This window comes from Prinia subflava, chromosome 34 (genome assembly GCF_021018805.1).
Source record: "Prinia subflava isolate CZ2003 ecotype Zambia chromosome 34, Cam_Psub_1.2, whole genome shotgun sequence".
Taxonomy (NCBI): Eukaryota; Metazoa; Chordata; class Aves; order Passeriformes; family Cisticolidae; genus Prinia; species Prinia subflava.
The window spans coordinates 359,893-376,973 of record NC_086280.1 but is presented as its reverse complement, the minus strand read 5'-3'; the positions used below and the strand labels follow the sequence as shown (position 1 = coordinate 376,973).

General features: G+C 58.6%; 2 protein-coding genes across 3 annotated transcripts; one reads left to right on the top strand and one right to left on the bottom strand.

The window, feature by feature from the left end:
- The first annotated feature begins 77 nt into the window (after positions 1 to 77).
- On the top strand, positions 78 to 2,601 carry ASB8 (ankyrin repeat and SOCS box containing 8). 2 transcript variants are annotated; one of them, XM_063420955.1, is made up of 3 exons: positions 78 to 445; positions 848 to 992; positions 1,668 to 2,601. In XM_063420955.1, exons 1-3 carry the CDS (start codon positions 303 to 305, stop codon positions 2,298 to 2,300), a joined length of 921 nt encoding a protein of 306 aa, XP_063277025.1. In that variant the 5' UTR covers positions 78 to 302; the 3' UTR covers positions 2,301 to 2,601. The 2 variants fall into 2 exon arrangements, with proteins under 2 accessions (XP_063277025.1, XP_063277024.1); XM_063420954.1 differs by having other exon boundaries at positions 82 to 441; positions 888 to 992.
- On the bottom strand, positions 2,444 to 15,533 carry PFKM (phosphofructokinase, muscle). The gene is made up of 23 exons (XM_063420953.1): positions 15,359 to 15,533; positions 14,341 to 14,439; positions 13,426 to 13,499; positions 13,258 to 13,335; positions 12,208 to 12,397; positions 11,409 to 11,574; positions 11,287 to 11,331; positions 11,091 to 11,199; positions 10,458 to 10,553; positions 10,269 to 10,361; positions 10,047 to 10,172; positions 9,690 to 9,754; positions 9,546 to 9,609; positions 8,745 to 8,891; positions 7,126 to 7,196; positions 6,950 to 7,037; positions 6,633 to 6,785; positions 4,840 to 5,004; positions 4,677 to 4,738; positions 4,376 to 4,487; positions 4,151 to 4,250; positions 3,667 to 3,772; positions 2,444 to 3,558 (listed from the first exon to the last, which is right to left on the bottom strand). The coding sequence occupies exons 1-23, from the start codon at positions 15,495 to 15,497 to the stop codon at positions 3,411 to 3,413; spliced, it is 2,496 nt and encodes an 831-aa protein (XP_063277023.1). The 5' UTR covers positions 15,498 to 15,533; the 3' UTR covers positions 2,444 to 3,410.
- Between the last annotated feature and the right edge of the window lie 1,548 nt (positions 15,534 to 17,081).

The following is a 17,081-nucleotide window of genomic DNA, read 5'->3' as shown; positions in this document are numbered from 1 at the left end:
CAGCGGCGGCGCCGGAGCCGGATTGGTGGCGAGGGGAGCGGGGCGGGGCACTCTGATGACGTCACTTGTGGTCAGCGGCGTTTCCGCGTCCTCCCTGGGCAGCGTTTGATCCGAGAGCGGCCCGGGTCCCCCGGAACGGCCCCGGTACCGCCCCGGAACCTCCCCGGAACCTCCCCGGAACCGCGCCGGGTTTCTCCGGAACAGCCGCGGCTCTGCCTCCGGACTCTCCTGCGGCTTGGCCTGGCTCGGGCCGCTCCCGGCCCGGCCCGGTCCGGCGCGGGGCTCGGCGGGGCCGGCCGGGGATGCCGCGGCGCGGCCTGCGCCATGTGGTACATCATGCAGAGCATCCAGAGCAAGTACTCGCTGTCCGAGCGCCTTATCCGCACCATCGCCGCCATCCGCTCCTTTCCCCGGGACAACGTGGAGGATCTCATCGGCCGGGTGAGCTCCTGCGCCCGGGATACCCCAGCCCTGCCCTGCCGCGTCCTGCCTGAGCCTCCTGAGGACTCCGGGTCCCTCTGACCGGCACTGCTGAGCTGTCCCCGGCTGTCCCGGCCCCTGCAGAGCCTCCGTGAGGACTCCCTGCAGGGGTTTTCGTGTCCCCAGAGGGGAAGATCAGGGCATCTCCCATTGGGTTAAAGATTCCAGGCTTTTCCGGAGCCCCGGGGCCGGAGGTGTCTCTGGGCATCGTTTGGTGATAGTGAATGGGTGAAACAAGCGGGAGTAAAACCGGGAGGGTTCACGCCAACAAATCCACGGGATTTCTCTGAACTAAGCCTTTCAGAAGGCATGGGAAGGGCAGGGAAAGTTTGCTGTCCCCGAAGCGATTCCTGTGTCCTTTCTGAAGGGGGCAGTTCCTGACCGGCGGGGTTTCTTGTGTTCCCCAGGGCGCCGATGTGAACTGCTTGCATGGCACCCTCAAACCCCTGCACTGTGCCTGCATGGTGGCTGATGCTGACTGCGTGGAGCTGCTGCTGCAAAAAGGAGCCGAGGTAAAGCTCTGGAAAAACCAAAAACAGGTGGAAAACACTGAGGAAAGGGACGGGGCGGTGTGGAGGAGCTGATAAACAGCTCCAGTTAGAGCTGATGGGTTTAAGCTGGGTTTTGGGAGAAAGTTCTTAACCCGGAGTGTTGTGGGGTGCAAGCTCCAGGGACTGAGGTTTGGACAATGCTCCTGGCAGAGGGGGAGATTTTGGAGCACCCTGTGCAGGGCCAGGGCTTGGATTTGATGATCTTTGTAGGTCTTTTCCAGCTCATGATATTCTGTGGGTTTGTAGCCCCTCAAAAAGTGGCACCAGGGGAAGGTTCATTGTCCCAACAAGGAGGGAATTTTTGGGCTGGGATTTTGGGAGCAGATGAAGCATTGAAACCTAAATTTTTGTGCTGAGCTGTTGGAGAGGGTGAGGAGGGAGAATTAAAACCTAAATGTTTCCACTGAGATTTTGGGAAGGTAGGATTGAAACCTAAGTTTTTGCGCTGAGTTTTCAGGAGGCTGGGAAGGAAGAATTAAACCCTAAATTTGCTGGATTTATTACCTCACTTCCCCCTGGCTGCTGGACCAAACCCCTCATTTTTCCCTACATTTGGGCTTTGGAACCTTTGCCTCCTTGCTGCTGGGGCCACTCCCTGACCTCCAAACCTTTATTTTCTTTTATTTTCTCCCGTAGGTGAACGCACTGGATGGTTACAACCGCACAGCCCTTCACTACGCAGCAGAAAAAGACGAAACCTGCGTGGAGATTTTATTGGAGTACGGAGCCAACCCCAACGCCCTGGACGGCAACAAGGACACGCCGCTGCACTGGGCAGCCTTCAAGAACAACGCCGAGTGTGTACGAGCCCTGCTGGCCAACGGCGCCTTGGTCAACGCCCTGGACTACAACAACGACACCCCTCTGAGCTGGGCGGCCATGAAGGGCAACCTGGAGAGCGTCAGCGTCCTGCTGGACTTCGGCGCCGAGGTGCGCGTGGTCAACCTGAAGGGCCAGAGCCCCATCTCGCGCCTAGTGGCGCTGCTGGTGCGGGGCCTGGGCACGGAGCGTGAGGATTCCTGCCTGGATTTGCTGCACAGAGCCACGGGACACTTCGAGCTGCGCAAGAACGGGAGCCTGCCCTGGGAGGTGGCGCGGGACCCGCAGCTGTGCCAGCGGCTGACGCTGCTGTGCTCGGCGCCGGGCACGCTGCAGGCGCTGTCGCGCTACGCCGTGCGCCGCTCGCTGGGCCTGCGCTTCCTGCCCCAGGCTGTGCAGCAGCTGCCACTGCCCACCTGCCTCAAGGAGTACCTGCTGCTGCTCACCTGAGAGGGGGACGCCCACCCTTGCCCCGCATCGCCCCTCCCTCCTGGGAGAGGTTCCCTGCTCACTTCGCCACTTGCCAGGTTCTTCTCCGTGGTTCTTGTTCCTCTCCGGCCCCTCACACTGCCTCCATTTCCTGCCTCTGTGCCTTCCATTTTGTCCTCTCCGTTTCTCCTCCCTGTCCTGTCACACTCCCTCCATTTCCTCCTCTCTATCCCCTCCGTTTCTCTCCCTGTCCACCTCTTTCACCTTCCTGCAATGAACAATCCCCCTCTGATGGCAAATTATATCCCAGCTGTTGGATTAATCTGTTTTCCCCCTTTTTTTTGTTTGTTTGTTTTTTATTTTTTCCCTTGGGAAAGGAAGGATTTCAAGGAAAATTCTCCTTTGAGAAAGGACTCAAGGCAGGAAATTGAGGGTTGGGATGCAGAGAAATTCTATGGGATATGTTAGCTGGAAATCAAAGATCCAGGTGTTTCTCCAGCATGGAGACTGAGGATTTCTCTGTTCACCCATAATTTTTGTGCTGTACCAAGAGTGAAACCCCCTCAAAACCTGACATTTTCAGGGCTGGAATTCTTGTGGGCCAAGGAAATCTTCTCCAAAGAGCTCCATGTGGAGCTGAAGGCTTCCCTCCCACATCCTCAAGCTCTGGGCTTTCCCACCAGGAATTCACCCTTTGGTGTTGGTTTGGGGTTTTTTTGGGAATCTGTTCCAGGATTCAATGGAAGAGCAGCTCTCCAAGGTGAAACCAAGCAGCTAAAAACTGTTGTTGTTATTTTCTGAGAGGGGCTTGGGGATGAAAGCTCAAATTCCACCTCTGTTATGCTGGGCAGTGAAATCCTGAGCATCAGGAGGGATTTGGGGTCAGTGGGATCTAGGTTTACCTTTCCATGGATTCAGAGAGACCTGGAGCACTTGGACAAGCACTGAATTTATTGAAACATCTCCATCTTGTGACTTCTAACCCTAAAAACCTCAACCTCCACCACCCGTCCTCAACTCATCCCGCCATCACTCGGCGACCACTTCTCAAAATCCCGCAAAATCCCTGAAAGGCTGTGGGAAAAGGGGATTTTTGGGGTTCTCCAGGGGTGGTGGTGGCCGCTGTCCCTGTCACGGGGTGGCCTCGGGGACCAGGACCTTGCGGGTCAGGTGCTCCAGGTGTGCCGTCTCCGATGTGTCCAGCTCAATGTTGTACTTGGCCAGTATTTTGAGGATGGGCCGCAGCCTCAGCCACCACTGCTCCTTCGGGATGCGGTGCCTGCGGGGACAGGGCAGAGACAGGCTGGGGACATCCCTGGGGAGGGAGCTGGGCTTTGTCCCACCTCCCCAGGATGGGACAGGGGGGGACACAGGGGGGGACACGCACTCGAAATCTGTCTGCTGGCGCAGCTCGGCGATGGGCTGGAACACCAGGCTGCGCTTGCGCATCCCCAGCAGGCACGCCGAGTCAGCCGTGTTGGCAAAGATCCGGCCTGGGGGGGGACACAGGAGTGTTTGGGAACCTCCTGGAGGTGAGTTGGGAATATTTGGGATCCTCCAGGGACGTGGGAGGGAAGGGTGGGAATGTCTGTAAATCTTCGGGAATGGGGGAACACCTGGGAGGGGAAGTTTGGAATGTTTGGGATCCTCCTGGAGCAGGGGTTGAGAATGTTTGGGATGCTCCAGGAGGGGAAAACCCCTGCGAGGGTAGGTGGGCAATATTTGGGACCTCCCAGGAACATGGGAGGGAGATTGGGAATGTTTGGGATCATCCAGGAGCAGGGAACACCCCCCAGAATCTGCAGGAGGCCCTTTGGGAATGTAGGGCCACTCTGGGGTCCCTTTGGGATCCCCCCTCCAGCAGCACCCACCGTGCCGGGAGCATTCCTTGATCTTCCCAGTGATCCAGGCCACGGCCTTGGCGCCCATCTTGGTGCCGAAATTCCGGTCAAAGGGGGTGGGGCTGCCTCCCTGCACCAGGAGAATCCGGGAAAATCCTCCAAACCCTGATTGGATTCCTGGGGAAATCCCCCAAGCCCCGATCCTGTTCCCAGGGGAATTCCCAAACCCTCACCCCATTCCCAGGGAATTCCCACCTGCTGCATGTGCCCGAGGACGTTTTTCCGGCAGTCAAAGACCCCTTTGCCCTCCTCGGAGTAGAGGTTGTAGATGAAATCCGTGGTGTAATTCTCATTGCAGCGCTCATTCCTACAGCAGGGTCAGGTCCAAATCCCACAGTTCACCCCATCCCAAACAATTCCACTGATCCCAAACACGGTGAGGCCCCACATCTCCCATCCTTGACCCATCACCACAGTGAGACCTGAATTCCCCTGAAATCCCAAACACAATCCCCATGGGAGTGACATGAGGTCCCCTCCGAGTGCCAGGGCCCACCTGAGCACAAGCCCTCTCTTCACTGTGGTCTTCATCTTCTCTATCAGGTGGTCGACGTTGGCCTGCAGGGTCAGGAATGGGGGTGGGAGTGGGGTCAGGAATGGAAACTCCCTCATTCCACACCACCCCAGTGACCCCGGGGACAGGGCAGGACTGTCCCCACCTGCAGGTCACGGCTGCTGAAGGGCTCCTCAAAGATGTAGGCGGCATCCGCGCCGGCCGCCAGCCCAGCCATGGTGGCCAGGTAGCCACAGAAGCCACCCATGGTCTCGATGATGAACACGCGGCGCTTGGTGCCCGCGGCCGACTGCTTGATCAGGTCACACGTCTGCCATGGGGACAGGATTTGGGGTCAGGAAAAGGGATTTGGGGTCAGGAAAAGGGATTTGGAGTCACGAAAAGGGATTTGGGGTCAGGAAAAGGGATTTGGAGTCACGAAAAGGGATTTGGGGTCAGGAAAAGGGATTTGGGGTCAGGAAAAGGGATTTGGGGTCAGGAAAAGGGATTTGGGGTCAGGAAAAGGGATTTGGGGCCAGGGGATTTGAGATCAGGATTTAGGATCAGGATTTGGGGTGTTCACTGCAGACTGCTTGATCAGGTCACACGTCTGCCATGGGGACAGGGTTTGGGGTCAGGAAAAGGGATGTGGGGCCAGGGGATTTGAGGTCAGGATTTAGGGTCAGGATTTGGGGTGCTCACTGCAGACTGATCAGGTCACACATGTGAAATAGGGCAGGGTTTGGGGGCAGGGGATTGAGGTGCCTCCCACAGATTGCTTGATCAGGTCACATGTCTGAAATGGGAGATTTGGGGTCAGGAAAAGGGATTTAGGGTCAGAGGAGCTGGAGAATTCCCATCGGGGTCTCAGCGTGGTGGTGGTGGTGGAAGAAGTGTTTTGGGATCAGGGGAATTTGGGAACTTCCACTGGGGTCTCACTATGGTGATGGTGTTTGGGATTGGGAGTGATGTGGGATACAGAATTTGGGATCTCACTGGTGATGGGATCAGAGGCTGTAGGATCGAGTCTGGCCATGGTGGTGGTGTTTGGGATGAGGGATTTGGGGGCTGTTTGAGCTCTCACAGTGCTGGTGGTGTTTGGGATGAGGGATTTGGGGGTGTTTGAGGTCTCACAGTGGTGGTGGTGTTTGGGATGAGGGATTTGGGGGTGTTTGGGATGAGGGATTTGGGGGTGTTTGAGCTCTCACAGTGCTGGTGGTGTTTGGGATGAGGGATTTGGGGGCTGTTTGAGCTCTCACAGTGGTGATGGTGTTTGGGATGAGGGATTTGGGGGTGTTTGAGGTCTCACAGTGGTGATGGTGTTTGGGATGAGGGATTTGGGGGTGTTTGGGATGAGGGATTTGGGGGGTATTTGAGGTCTCACAGTGCTGGTGGTGTTTGGGATGAGGGATTTGGGGGTGTTTGAGCTCTCACAGTGCTGGTGGTGTTTGGGATGAGGGATTTGGGGGTGTTTGGGATGAGGGATTTGGGGGCTGTTTGAGCTCTCACAGTGGTGATGGTGTTTGGGATGAGGGATTTGGGGGTGTTTGAGGTCTCACAGTGGTGATGGTGTTTGGGATGAGGGATTTGGGGGTGTTTGAGGTCTCACAGTGGTGATGGTGTTTGGGATGAGGGATTTGGGGGTGTTTGGGATGAGGGATTTGGGGGTGTTTGGGATGAGGGATTTGGGGGTGTTTGAGCTCTCACAGTGCTGGTGGTGTTTGGGATGAGGGATTTGGGGGTGTTTGGGATGAGGGATTTGGGGGTGTTTGGGATGAGGGATTTGGGGGATGTTTGAGGTCTCACAGTGCTGGTGGTGTTTGGGATGAGGGATTTGGGGGGTGTTTGAGCTCTCACAGTGCTGGTGGTGTTTGGGATGAGGGATTTGGGGGGTATTTGAGCTCTCACAGTGGTGATGGTGTTTGGGATGAGGGATTTGGGGGGTGTTTGAGCTCTCACAGTGGTGATGGTGTTGAGGGCGGTGTCAGCCCCGATGCTGAAGTCGGAGCCGGGGACGTTGTTGGAGACGGTGGCGGGGACAATGCACAGGGGGATGCAGAGCTCCTCGAAGCGCGCCCGGCCCTCCACCAGCTCCAGGCCAGCCGTGAACGCCTGGGGGACAATGGAGACGTCAGGGGACAAAGCAGAGAGGAGAGGGACACTGGGGACACTGACCACAGCCTGACTGGACCTGGCCCTCCACCAGCTCCAAGCTGCCTGTGAACGCGTTGGGGACAGTGGGGACACTGACCCTGCCCTGACCACACCCCACTGACCTCAAAGCCACCGATGATGATGAGAGCATGGATCCCAAATTTGCTGATGTTGGCACAGATCTCCTCAAAGTATTTCTTGGGCAGAGTCCTGGGAAGGGGAAACCCCCCTGGATGAGGCTGACCATAGTGGGGACCCCAGAGGGACACCAAATGACCCCACACAGCGGGGGAGTCACCTCTTGGTGCCCAGTTTGGATCCTCCCAGCCCTATCCAGCTGCCCACAGCATTCCAGCCGATCTCCTCCACCTGGGGGGTGAAAGAGGGTTAATGGAATGGGAGAAGGATCTGGGGTCACACTGGCCCCCCTCAGCCCTATGAGAGTGACGCTGGGGTCATACGATGTCCCCTCAGCCCTGTCAGAGCCATACTGGGGTCACACAGTGTCCCCTGGCTCTGGGACAGCAGCAGATCAGACCCATGGCAGGGCTGGGGTTTGGACAGGGGTTAAACACCCCCATCCTGAAGAATTCCTGAAGAATCCCCATCCCTGCAGGGCCACAACTGCCCCTTCCCAGGCCCTTGCACCCTTTTCCCACAGGGATCTCCCCATCCCAAAATCCAGCCCATCAAATCCATCCTGCACTTCCCAAACTCTTTTCCCACTGTATTTTCTTGCTGGCATCTCCCCATTCCCCAACCCTTCAAATCTGTCTTCAATCCCTCAGACCCATCCCGTGCTTCTCACCACATTTTTCCACCCCCATTTCCCCACTAGAATCTCCCCATCCCAAAAGCCAAGCCCTCAAAGCTATTGTGCACTCCTGAGCACCCCCTTTTCTCTCTGGGATCTCCTTCTCCCAAAATCCAACCCTTAAAACCCATCCTGCACTTCCCACCCCTCTTTTCCACCCCTTTTCCCTATAGGAATCTCACCAGCTCAAAATCCAACCCTTTAAATCTGTCATAGCCTGGCCCCCTCTTTATCCCACAAAGATCTCCCTATCCCAACTCTTTTTCCCATGGGACCCTCACCATCCCCAAGGCCATCCCAAATCCATCCCAAATCCATCCCAAATCCATCCCAAACCCTGTTCCCTGCAGGCTCTCACCATCCCCAAGGCCAGCCCTTCAAATCCATCCCAAATCCATCCCAAAGCCCATTCCCTGTAGGCTCTCACCATCCCGAATGCCAGCCCTTCAAATCCATCCCAAATCCATCCCAAATCCACCCCAGACCCCGTTCCCTGCAGGCTCTCACCATCCCCAAGGCCATCCCTTCAAATCCATCCCAAATCCATCCCAAATCCATCCCAAATCCATCCCAAATCCATCCCAAATCCATCCCAAAGCCCATTCCCTGTAGGCTCTCACCATCCCCAAGGCCATCCCTTCAAATCCATCCCAAATCCATCCCTTCAAATCCATCCCTTCAAATCCATCCCTTCAAATCCATCCCTTCAAATCCATCCCTTCAAATCCATCCCTTCAAATCCATCCCTTCAAATCCATCCCTTCAAATCCATCCCTTCAAATCCATCCCTTCAAATCCATCCCTTCAAATCCATCCCTTCAAATCCATCCCTTCAAATCCATCCCTTCAAATCCATCCCTTCAAATCCATCCCAAATCCACCCCAGACCCCGTTCCCTGCAGGCTCTCACCATCCCGAAGGCCATCCCTTCAAATCCATCCCAAATCCATCCCAAATCCATCCCAAATCCATCCCAAATCCATCCCAAATCCACCCCAGACCCCGTTCCCTGCAGGCTCTCACCATCCCCAAGGCCATCCCTTCAAATCCATCCCAAATCCATCCCAAACCCACCCCAGACCCCGTTCCCTGCAGGCTCTCACCATGCCCAAGGCCAGCCCCTCGAAGCCGTCGTGCACAGCCAGCATGCGGTGGCCGTGGATGAGGCCGATCCTCACGGTGGCCCGCACAGCCGCGTTCATCCCCGCGGCCGGAGCGCCCACGTTCATCACGGCCACCGTGTACCCGCTCTGGGGACAGCGACAGGGACATGGGGACAGCGGTCAGTGGGCCCTGGGGGCAGCACTGGCATTGGGGTAGCCTGGGGTGGCCTTGGGGACAGTGATGTAATCACTTTGTGTGGATAGGGGACATGGCTGAGGTGGCCTTGGGGACAGTGGCAGGATTAGGGTGTTCTGGGAAGGGATTGAAGTGGGTTTGGGGTGTCCTGGGTGGGATTGGGGTGGGATTGGGATGGGATTGGGGTGGGATTGGGATGGAATTGGGATGGATTGGGATGGAATTGGGATGGATTGGGGTGATATCCATCCCTGAGGTGTTTGGGGCGGGATTGGGATGGGATTGGGGTGGGATTGGGATGGAATTGGGATGGATTGGGGTGATATCCATCCCTGAGGTGTCTGGGATGGGATTGGGGTGGGATTGGGATGGGATTGGGATGGATTGGGATGGATTGGGGTGATATCCATCCCTGAGGTGTCTGGGGTGGGATTGGGATGGGATTGGGGTGGTTTCCATCCCTGAGGTGTTTGGGGTGGGATTGGGGTGGGATTGGGATGGGATTGGGGTGGTTTCCATCCCTGACGTGTCCTGGGATGGAATTGAGGTGTTCTGGGATGGGGATTTGGGTGTCCTCGGTTGGGTCCCTCCCCAGTGCCCCCTACCTTGGTGGCAGGTGGGCGGATGTGAGCCAGCAGCTTGTAGACGTTCCAGTTGTTCTGGAAGCTCCTAAAAATTGGGGAGATTGGGGATTTGGGACATTTTATGGACATTGGGTGCAGGGACAGGGACAGAGAGGTGCCACCCACCGGCCCCGCAGCTTCAATGCGTCCTCGAAGCGTCCCTCGTTCATGGCCGTGGTGACGTCCTTGGTCTGGGGGCACAGAGGGGGATTGGGGTGGGATTGGGATATCCAGGGTGGGATTGGGGTGGCATTGGGGTATTCTGGAATGGAATCAGGGTGTCCTGGGTAGGACTGGAGTGTTTTGGGTGGGATTGGGGTAGAACGGAGTGTCCTGGGGAGGGACTGCAGTGTCCTGGGGTGGGATCCATCCCTGGGGCAGGTTTGGGGACACTCCCTGGAGGGTTTGGGGACATCTCAGGTGTGGTAACCATCCCTGGGCTAGGTCTTGGGCCACTCCTAGTGTCCCACCATAGCCACTCACCACCTGGACACACTCCATGAGGGGCAGGCGCACAGCCTGGTTGCCGGACAGACTGACCACGCAGGCTGGCGTGTCCGGCGTTCCCTCGAGCAGCGCCATCACGGCCTCCACACCCATCCTGCTGGCCTGAGGGGACACAGGGGTGTCACCTCCCGGGGCGGGGGGGGGTTGTCACGGCCAGGTCCCCTTTTTTGGGGCCAGGGTGAGGAAGGAAGTGCCCACCAGGATACGGTCGAAGGCCGAGGGGGTCCCCCCACGCTGGACATGGCCCAGGATGGTCACTCTGGTGTCGTACCCCAGACGTTTCACCACCAGCTGTGGGGACACAGGGGAGCTGTGGGACTGACCCGAAAAAGGGGAAACAAAGGGGGGTGTCCCCTGTGTCCCCTGTGTCCCCCCGTCCCCACTCACGGCCTTGATGTCATCCGAGGTGATGGGCTTGCCATGCTTGTCGATGGCACCCTCGGCCACGATGATGATGTTGAGCCTGGAGCCGCCATCACGGGTCTGGGGGGAACGCGGGGTGACAACAAGGATGGGGACAGGGGGAGATCATCCCTTCCATCCATCCATCCATCCATCCCATCCATCCCTCCATGGATCCATCCATCCATCCATCCATCCATCCCTCGATCCCTCCCTCCATCCATCCATCCCTCCATCCATCCATGGATTCCATCCATCCATGGATTCCATCCATCCATCCATCCATCCATCCATCCATCCATCCATCCATCCATCCATCCCTCCATGGATTCATCTATCCCTCCCTCCATCCATCCATCCCTCCCTCCATCCATCCCTCCCTCCATCCATCCATCCATCCATCCATCCATCCATCCCTCCTTCCGTCCGTCTGTCCGTCCATCCACCCATCCATCCATCCATCCATGGATTCCATCCCTCCATCCATCCTTGTGTCCATCCTTGTGTCCACCCTGTGTCCATCCCTGTGTCCATCCCTGTGTCCACCCTGTGTCCATCCCTGTGTCCATCCCTGTGTCCATCCCTGTGTCCATCCCTATGTCCATCCCTCCCTCCCACCTCGGTCAGCCTCCTGCACAGATGCTCCTCCCAGTCGTCCTCAGGGGGTGACTCGGGGATGAAAACCCAATCAGCACCACAGGCCAGGGCTGTGATCAGTGCCAGGTACCTGAAATGGGGCCAAAAACAGCTTTTGAGCCACTTCTCCCTATTTTTGAGGTGACAGGAACCCCCCTCAGGTACCACCAGCACGTACCCACAGTGCCGCCCCATCACCTCCAGCACGAAAGTCCTCTGGTGGCTGCAGGGACAAGAAGGTGTCACCCACCCGAAATGGGAACGCTGGAGGGTTGGGGACAACGAGGACGTCGCTGTCACCTCTGTGCCGTGGTGGTGATGGCATCCACGATCTCCATGATGCGGTGCAGCGCCGAGTCGGTGCCGATGGTCATGTCGGTGCCGCAGAAGTCGTTGTCGATGGAGCCCACCATGCCCACGATGTTCAGGTGGCTCGAGCGCTGCGCCTCCTCTGCCGTGATGCCACCTGGGGAAGGGGTGGGCAGGAGGGGGACGTCACCCCCAGATGGTCACGTGGGGGTAAAGGTGCCACAGGGATTGTTAGGGGGGAAAATGCTCAGCTTTGGGTGACAAAACCCTGCATTTATGTGTAGGACACCTTGATTTTGGAACCAAAACTCTTTTGGAATCAAACTTTTCTACATCCTCTTTTCCTGATGTGGGACCCCCCCAAAATGTCCCCTTAAGAGGATGAGGTGCCACAAATCTCCATTTTGGGGGGAAACCCAAATTTTTGAGTGCTACACCGTGATTTTTTTGAACTACACCCTCTTTTTTCTCTGTGTTCCCTCTTAAAACATCTTCAACAGTGCTCCAAACCTCCATAATTAGGGGGGAAAAACCCCAAATTTTGAGTTTCACATCCTGGTTTGGAACCAAACCTTTCCACACCCCAGTTCTCTCTGTGTCCCCTCTCCAAAATGTCCCCTTGGGCACCAAAAGTGCCCTAAACCTCCATAATTAGGGAATCCCTCCCCATTTTTGTGTGCCAAAACCCAGATTTTTGTCTTCCTTTCAAATCAAACTTTTCTCCTTTGACCCTCTGCCCCCCTCCCTCACCCCCACATGATTTCGGGGTTCCCCCAGGGTCCCCCCATACCGGTTTTGAGCAGCTCTGCCAGGAGCCCGCCCCACTCAGCACGGAAGGTGTCGGCGCCGGTGAGGCTGCCGTCGCCGCCGATCACGCACAGGTTGGTGATGCCGCGCTTGACCAAATTCCGCGCGGCGCGGAGCCGCCCCTCGCGCGTGCGGAAATCCTGGCAGCGCGCGCTGCCGATCACCGTGCCGCCCTGCAGACCACGGGGGCTGGCTGGCTGTCCTTCTGTACGTCCAGCTGTCTGTCCACCCATCCCGTCCTGTCCCATCCCATCCCGTCCCTGTGTCCACCCCTGTGTCCGTCCCTGTGTCCATCCCTGCCGATCACCGTGCCGCCCTGCAGACCACGGGGGCTGGCTGGCTGTCCTTCTGTACGTCCAGCCCTCTGTCCACCCATCCCATCCCGTCCCGTCCTGTCCCATCCTATCCCATCCCATCCCATCCCATCCCATCCCATCCCGTCCCTGTGTCCACCCCTGTGTCCGTCCCTGTGTCTGTCCCTGTGTCCGTCCGTGTGTCCGTCCCTGTGTCCATCCCTGCCGATCACCGTGCCGCCCTGCAGACCACGGGGGCTGGCTGGCTGTCCTTCTGTACGTCCAGCCGTCTGTCCACCCATCCCATCCCGTCCCATCCAGTCCCATCCCATCCCATTATCCCATCCCATTATCCCATCCCATCCCATTATCCCATCCCATCCCATTATCCCATCCCATCCCATTATCCCATCCCATCCCATTATCCCATCCCATCCCATAATCCCATCCCGTCCAGTCCCGTCCCATCCTATCCCATCCCACCCCTGTGTCCCTCCCTGTGTCCGTCCTTGTGTCCGTCCCTGTGTCTGTCCCTGTGTCCATCCCCCCATCTCAGCTCTGGTTTTGGGTCATTTTTTGCTGAGCTCAGGCTCAGACTGGAACCAGTGAGGAGCACACCCAGTGGCCCCCCAGGCCGGGTGGGGATCCCCCTGTGTCCCCCTGTCCCTGCGTCCCCCTGTCCCTGCGTCCCCCTGTCCCTGTGTCCCCCTGTCCCTGTGTCCCCTGTCCATGTCCCTCACCAGCTGCAGCATCATGGACACGCTCTCCCACGTGGCCTCCTTGATGTGGTCACCACCATCCACCAGCCCCTGGTAGCCCTGGGGGGACAGTAGAGAGCGGTTAAACGACGCCTTTTCCCAAATTTCAGGGTGGTGATGTGGAATTTTGGGACTGGGGCTGGCACTGACCTCACACACGAAGAACACCTTGGCCCCGGTGTAGATCCCCACGCGCACCACGGCGCGCACGGCCGCGTTCATCCCTGCGGGACACCGTGGTCACTCTGTCACCCCCCAGACACCTGCCACCCCCCGGTGACATCCTCAAAGCCACCTCCAAAGTTGTCATCCTCATCTCCCCCCCGCCAGCTGCCACCCCCTTGGGGACACCCCAAATCCGTCCCCCCGATCCCCCCCTCGCCTACCCCCTCGCAGCTGCCACCCCCTGGGTTATTTTTGCCCCGGTGACCTTTGGTGGCAGCGCCTGACACAGGTGACAAACACGGGGGTGGGGGAGGGGACACTCCGGGGGGGGCCCCCCCTTGGCCTGGCACCCCCCATGTCCATCCACCCCCCCATCCTTGGGACCCGCAGAAAAATCCCAAATTTGGGGGTGAAATCTTGGAATTTTGGGCAATCCCGATTATTTTGGCTCAGTGCCAAAGTGCTGCCCGTGTCCCCTTGGAGTCCCCTCCCCGAATTTTGTCACCTTTGTTCCCCCCTGCCATGGCAAAACTCCCCCCAAGCTCCGCCCGACCCCAAAGTACCCTCAAGGTCATTCCCAAAACCTCAATCCAGGGAAAACTCCGATGGTTGTGAGATCAAAATCCTATTTTTTACCCCAAAAGGAGCTTTTTTAGGGATTTGCAGGGAGAGGATTTTTAGGGATTTGTGGGGAATTTCGGGGGGAACTTGGGGAGGGGGTTTTGGGAATCCCAGGGATTTGGGGATCCCGGGGGATTTGGGGATCCCGGGGGATTTGGGGCGTTTTGGGGGAAAGGCGGAGAAATTTGGAGGGATTTGGGGCAGGGTTTTGAATCCCGGGGGTCTTGGGGTTGCAAGGATTTGGGATCCTGGGGATTTGGGATTTTGGGGTGCCCTTACCCTGTGCGTCCCCCCCGGAGGTGAGGACGGCGATGGCTTTGCCGGCCCCCAGGCTCTCGGCGTGCCGGGGTCCCGCGGGGCTCGGGGGCATTTTCCTGTCTAGAAAAAGTCGCGGAAATCGGGGAAATCGGGGAAATCCCAAGGCGGGAAGGGTGGCTCTGTCCCTCCGAGTGGCGCTGCCAGCGCAGAGTGCCACCGCTGGGGGAGGGACACGGGGACAGGGACACCGGGACAGCCCCGCCCGGGGGGGCGCTGGGGGGCTCCTTACTGGGGCCAGTTTGTCCTCACTGGTCCCAGTCCCTGTTCCCAGTGGGAGCTGCTGTGTCCTCCTTATTGGTCCCAGTTTGCATTCCCTGTGGTTACTGGTCTGCCCTCCTTACTGGTGCCAGTCCATAGTCTCTCTGGGAGCTGCTCTGCGCTCCTTACTGGTGCCAGTTTTTTTCCTACTGGTCCCAGTCTGTCCTTACTGGTGCCAGTTTGTCCTCCTTACTGGTGCTGCTCTGTCCTTACTTGTTCCAGTCTGTATTCGCTGTTTGTCCCAGTCTCTATTCCCTGTGGTTACTGGTCTGCCCTCCTTACTGGTGCCAGTTTATCCCAGTCCGTCCTTACCAGTTCCAGTGTGTGTTCCCTGTGGGACTTGCTCTGCACTCCTCACTGGTTCCAGACTGCTTTCCTTACTGGTCCCAGTCCCCATTCACTGCCACTGCCTCTCCCGGTTCCGGTTCCCTGGCCATCCCAGTCTGAGGGCGTTACTGGTCTCAGTCCCTGTTCCCTGCTGATCCCAGTACCTCTCCCTAACCGGTTCCAGTTCCTCGCTGGTCCCAGCCCGGGGCCGTTACTGGTCCCCGTCGCTGTTTCCAATGGGATCTGTTCTGCTTTCCTTACTGGTCCCAGTCCCCGTTCCCTGCCGCTGCCTCTCCCCGCTCCAGTTCAGTGCCGGTGCCGGTCCTCGGGCACTGCTGGTGCCAGTCCGGGGCCGGTACTGGTGCCAGTCCCCACTGCCCACGGGAGCACTGACCTGCGGAGCGCCGCCGGCTCGGGCTGGGGACCAGCACGGACAGGAGGAGGAGGAGGAGCGCGGCCAAGGAGAGCGCGGCCGGGGCCAGGAGCCGGCCCAGCCCCAGCGACAGCGCCGGCGACACCGGCTGTGCCACCATGGCCCGGGGACAGCGCCGGGGACAGCGCGGACAGCGCCACCATGGCCCGGGGACAGCGCGGGGACACGGGCTGCGACCTGGGATTGGCCGCGGGGAGCGGTGTGACGGGACCGGGGCAACGGGACCGGGGCAACGGGATCGGGACAACGGGATCGGCTGTAACGGGATCGGGGTAATGGGATCGGGGTAACGGGATCGGCTGTAATGGGATCGGGGTAACGGGATCGGCTGTAACGGGACCGGGGTAACGGGATCGGGGCAACGGGATCGGCTGTAACGGGATCGGCTGTAACGGGATCGGCTGTGACGGGATCGGGGTAACGGGATCGGGGTAACGGGATCGGGGTAATGGGACCGGGGTAACGGGATCGGGGTAACGGGATCTGCTGTAACGGGATCGGGGTAACGGGACCGGGACAACGGGATCGGCTGTAACGGGATCGGCTGTGACGGGATCGGGGTAACGGGATCGGGGTAACGGGATCGGGGTAATGGGACCGGGGTAACGGGATCGGGGTAACGGGATCTGCTGTAACGGGATCGGGGTAACGGGACCGGGACAACGGGATCGGCTGTAACGGGATCGGCTGTAACGGGATCGGGGTAACGGGATCGGGGTAATGGGATCGGGGTAACGGGATCGGGGTAACGGGATCGGCTGTAACGGGATCGGCTGTAACGGGATCGGGGTAACGGGATCGGGGTAACGGGATCGGGGTAACGGGATCGGGACAACGGGATCTGCTGTAACAGGATCGGGGTAACAGGATTGGCTGTAACGGGATCGGGACAACGGGATCGGCTGTAACGGGATCGGGGTAACGGGATCGGGACAACGGGATCGGGGTAACGGGACCGGGGTGATGGGATCAGCTGTAACGGGATCGGCTGTAACGGGACCGGGGTAACGGGATCGGGGTAACGGGATTGGGGTAACGGGATCGGCTGTAACGGGACCGGGGTAACGGGATCGGGGTAACGGGATTGGGGTAACGGGATCGGCTGTAACGGGATCGGGGTAACGGGATCGGCTGTAACGGGATCGGCTGTAACGGGATCGGGACAACGGGATCGGGGTAACGGGATCGGGGTAACGGGATCGGGGTAATGGGATCGGGACAACGGGACCGGCTGTAACAGGATCGGCTGTAACGGGATCGGGGCGACGGGATCGGCTGTAATGGGATCGGCTGCAGGGACCGGCTATTATGGGATTGACTGTAATGTCAACAGCTATTATGGGATCGGCTGTAGTGGGATCGGTTGTAATGGGATCGGTTCTAGTGGGATCCGCTATGATGGGATCGGCTGTACTGGGATCGGTTGTAATGGGATCGGTTCTAGTGAGATCAGCTATGATGGGATCGGCTGCAGCAGTTTTGGATGTCGGGACCAGCTGTGACAGGTCTGGCCATAGGGAGAGACTGGAATGGCAGCAGCTGTAACGGGGTCTGCTATGGGAGGATCCCCTGCAGGGACCGGGACACACACGGAGGGACCGCCTAGAGGGTGACACCCTCATAGGGTGATGCCCTATGGGGTGGCACTGCCCCAGACAGAGTGACCCCCCTGGAGGGTCACAGC

What these genes read in the sequence shown, in the direction of transcription:
- PFKM (XM_063420953.1), bottom strand. Translation starts at nt 15,497, where the DNA reads ATGGTGGCACAGCCGGTGTCGCCGGCGCTGTCGCTGGGGCTGGGCCGG. An exon ending in AGGTGTTCTTCGTGTGTGAG is followed by an intron (nt 13,336 to 13,425) that starts GTCAGTGCCAGC and finishes CTGTCCCCCCAG; the next exon opens with GGCTACCAGGGGCTGGTGGA. An exon ending in TCATCATCGGTGGCTTTGAG is followed by an intron (nt 6,786 to 6,949) that starts GTCAGTGGGGTG and finishes ATTGTCCCCCAG; the next exon opens with GCGTTCACGGCTGGCCTGGA.
- ASB8 (XM_063420955.1), top strand. Translation starts at nt 303, where the DNA reads ATGCCGCGGCGCGGCCTGCGCCATGTGGTACATCATGCAGAGCATCCA. An exon ending in GGATCTCATCGGCCGGGTGA is followed by an intron (nt 446 to 847) that starts GCTCCTGCGCCC and finishes TCCTTTCTGAAG; the next exon opens with GGGGCAGTTCCTGACCGGCG. An exon ending in TGCTGCAAAAAGGAGCCGAG is followed by an intron (nt 993 to 1,667) that starts GTAAAGCTCTGG and finishes TTTCTCCCGTAG; the next exon opens with GTGAACGCACTGGATGGTTA.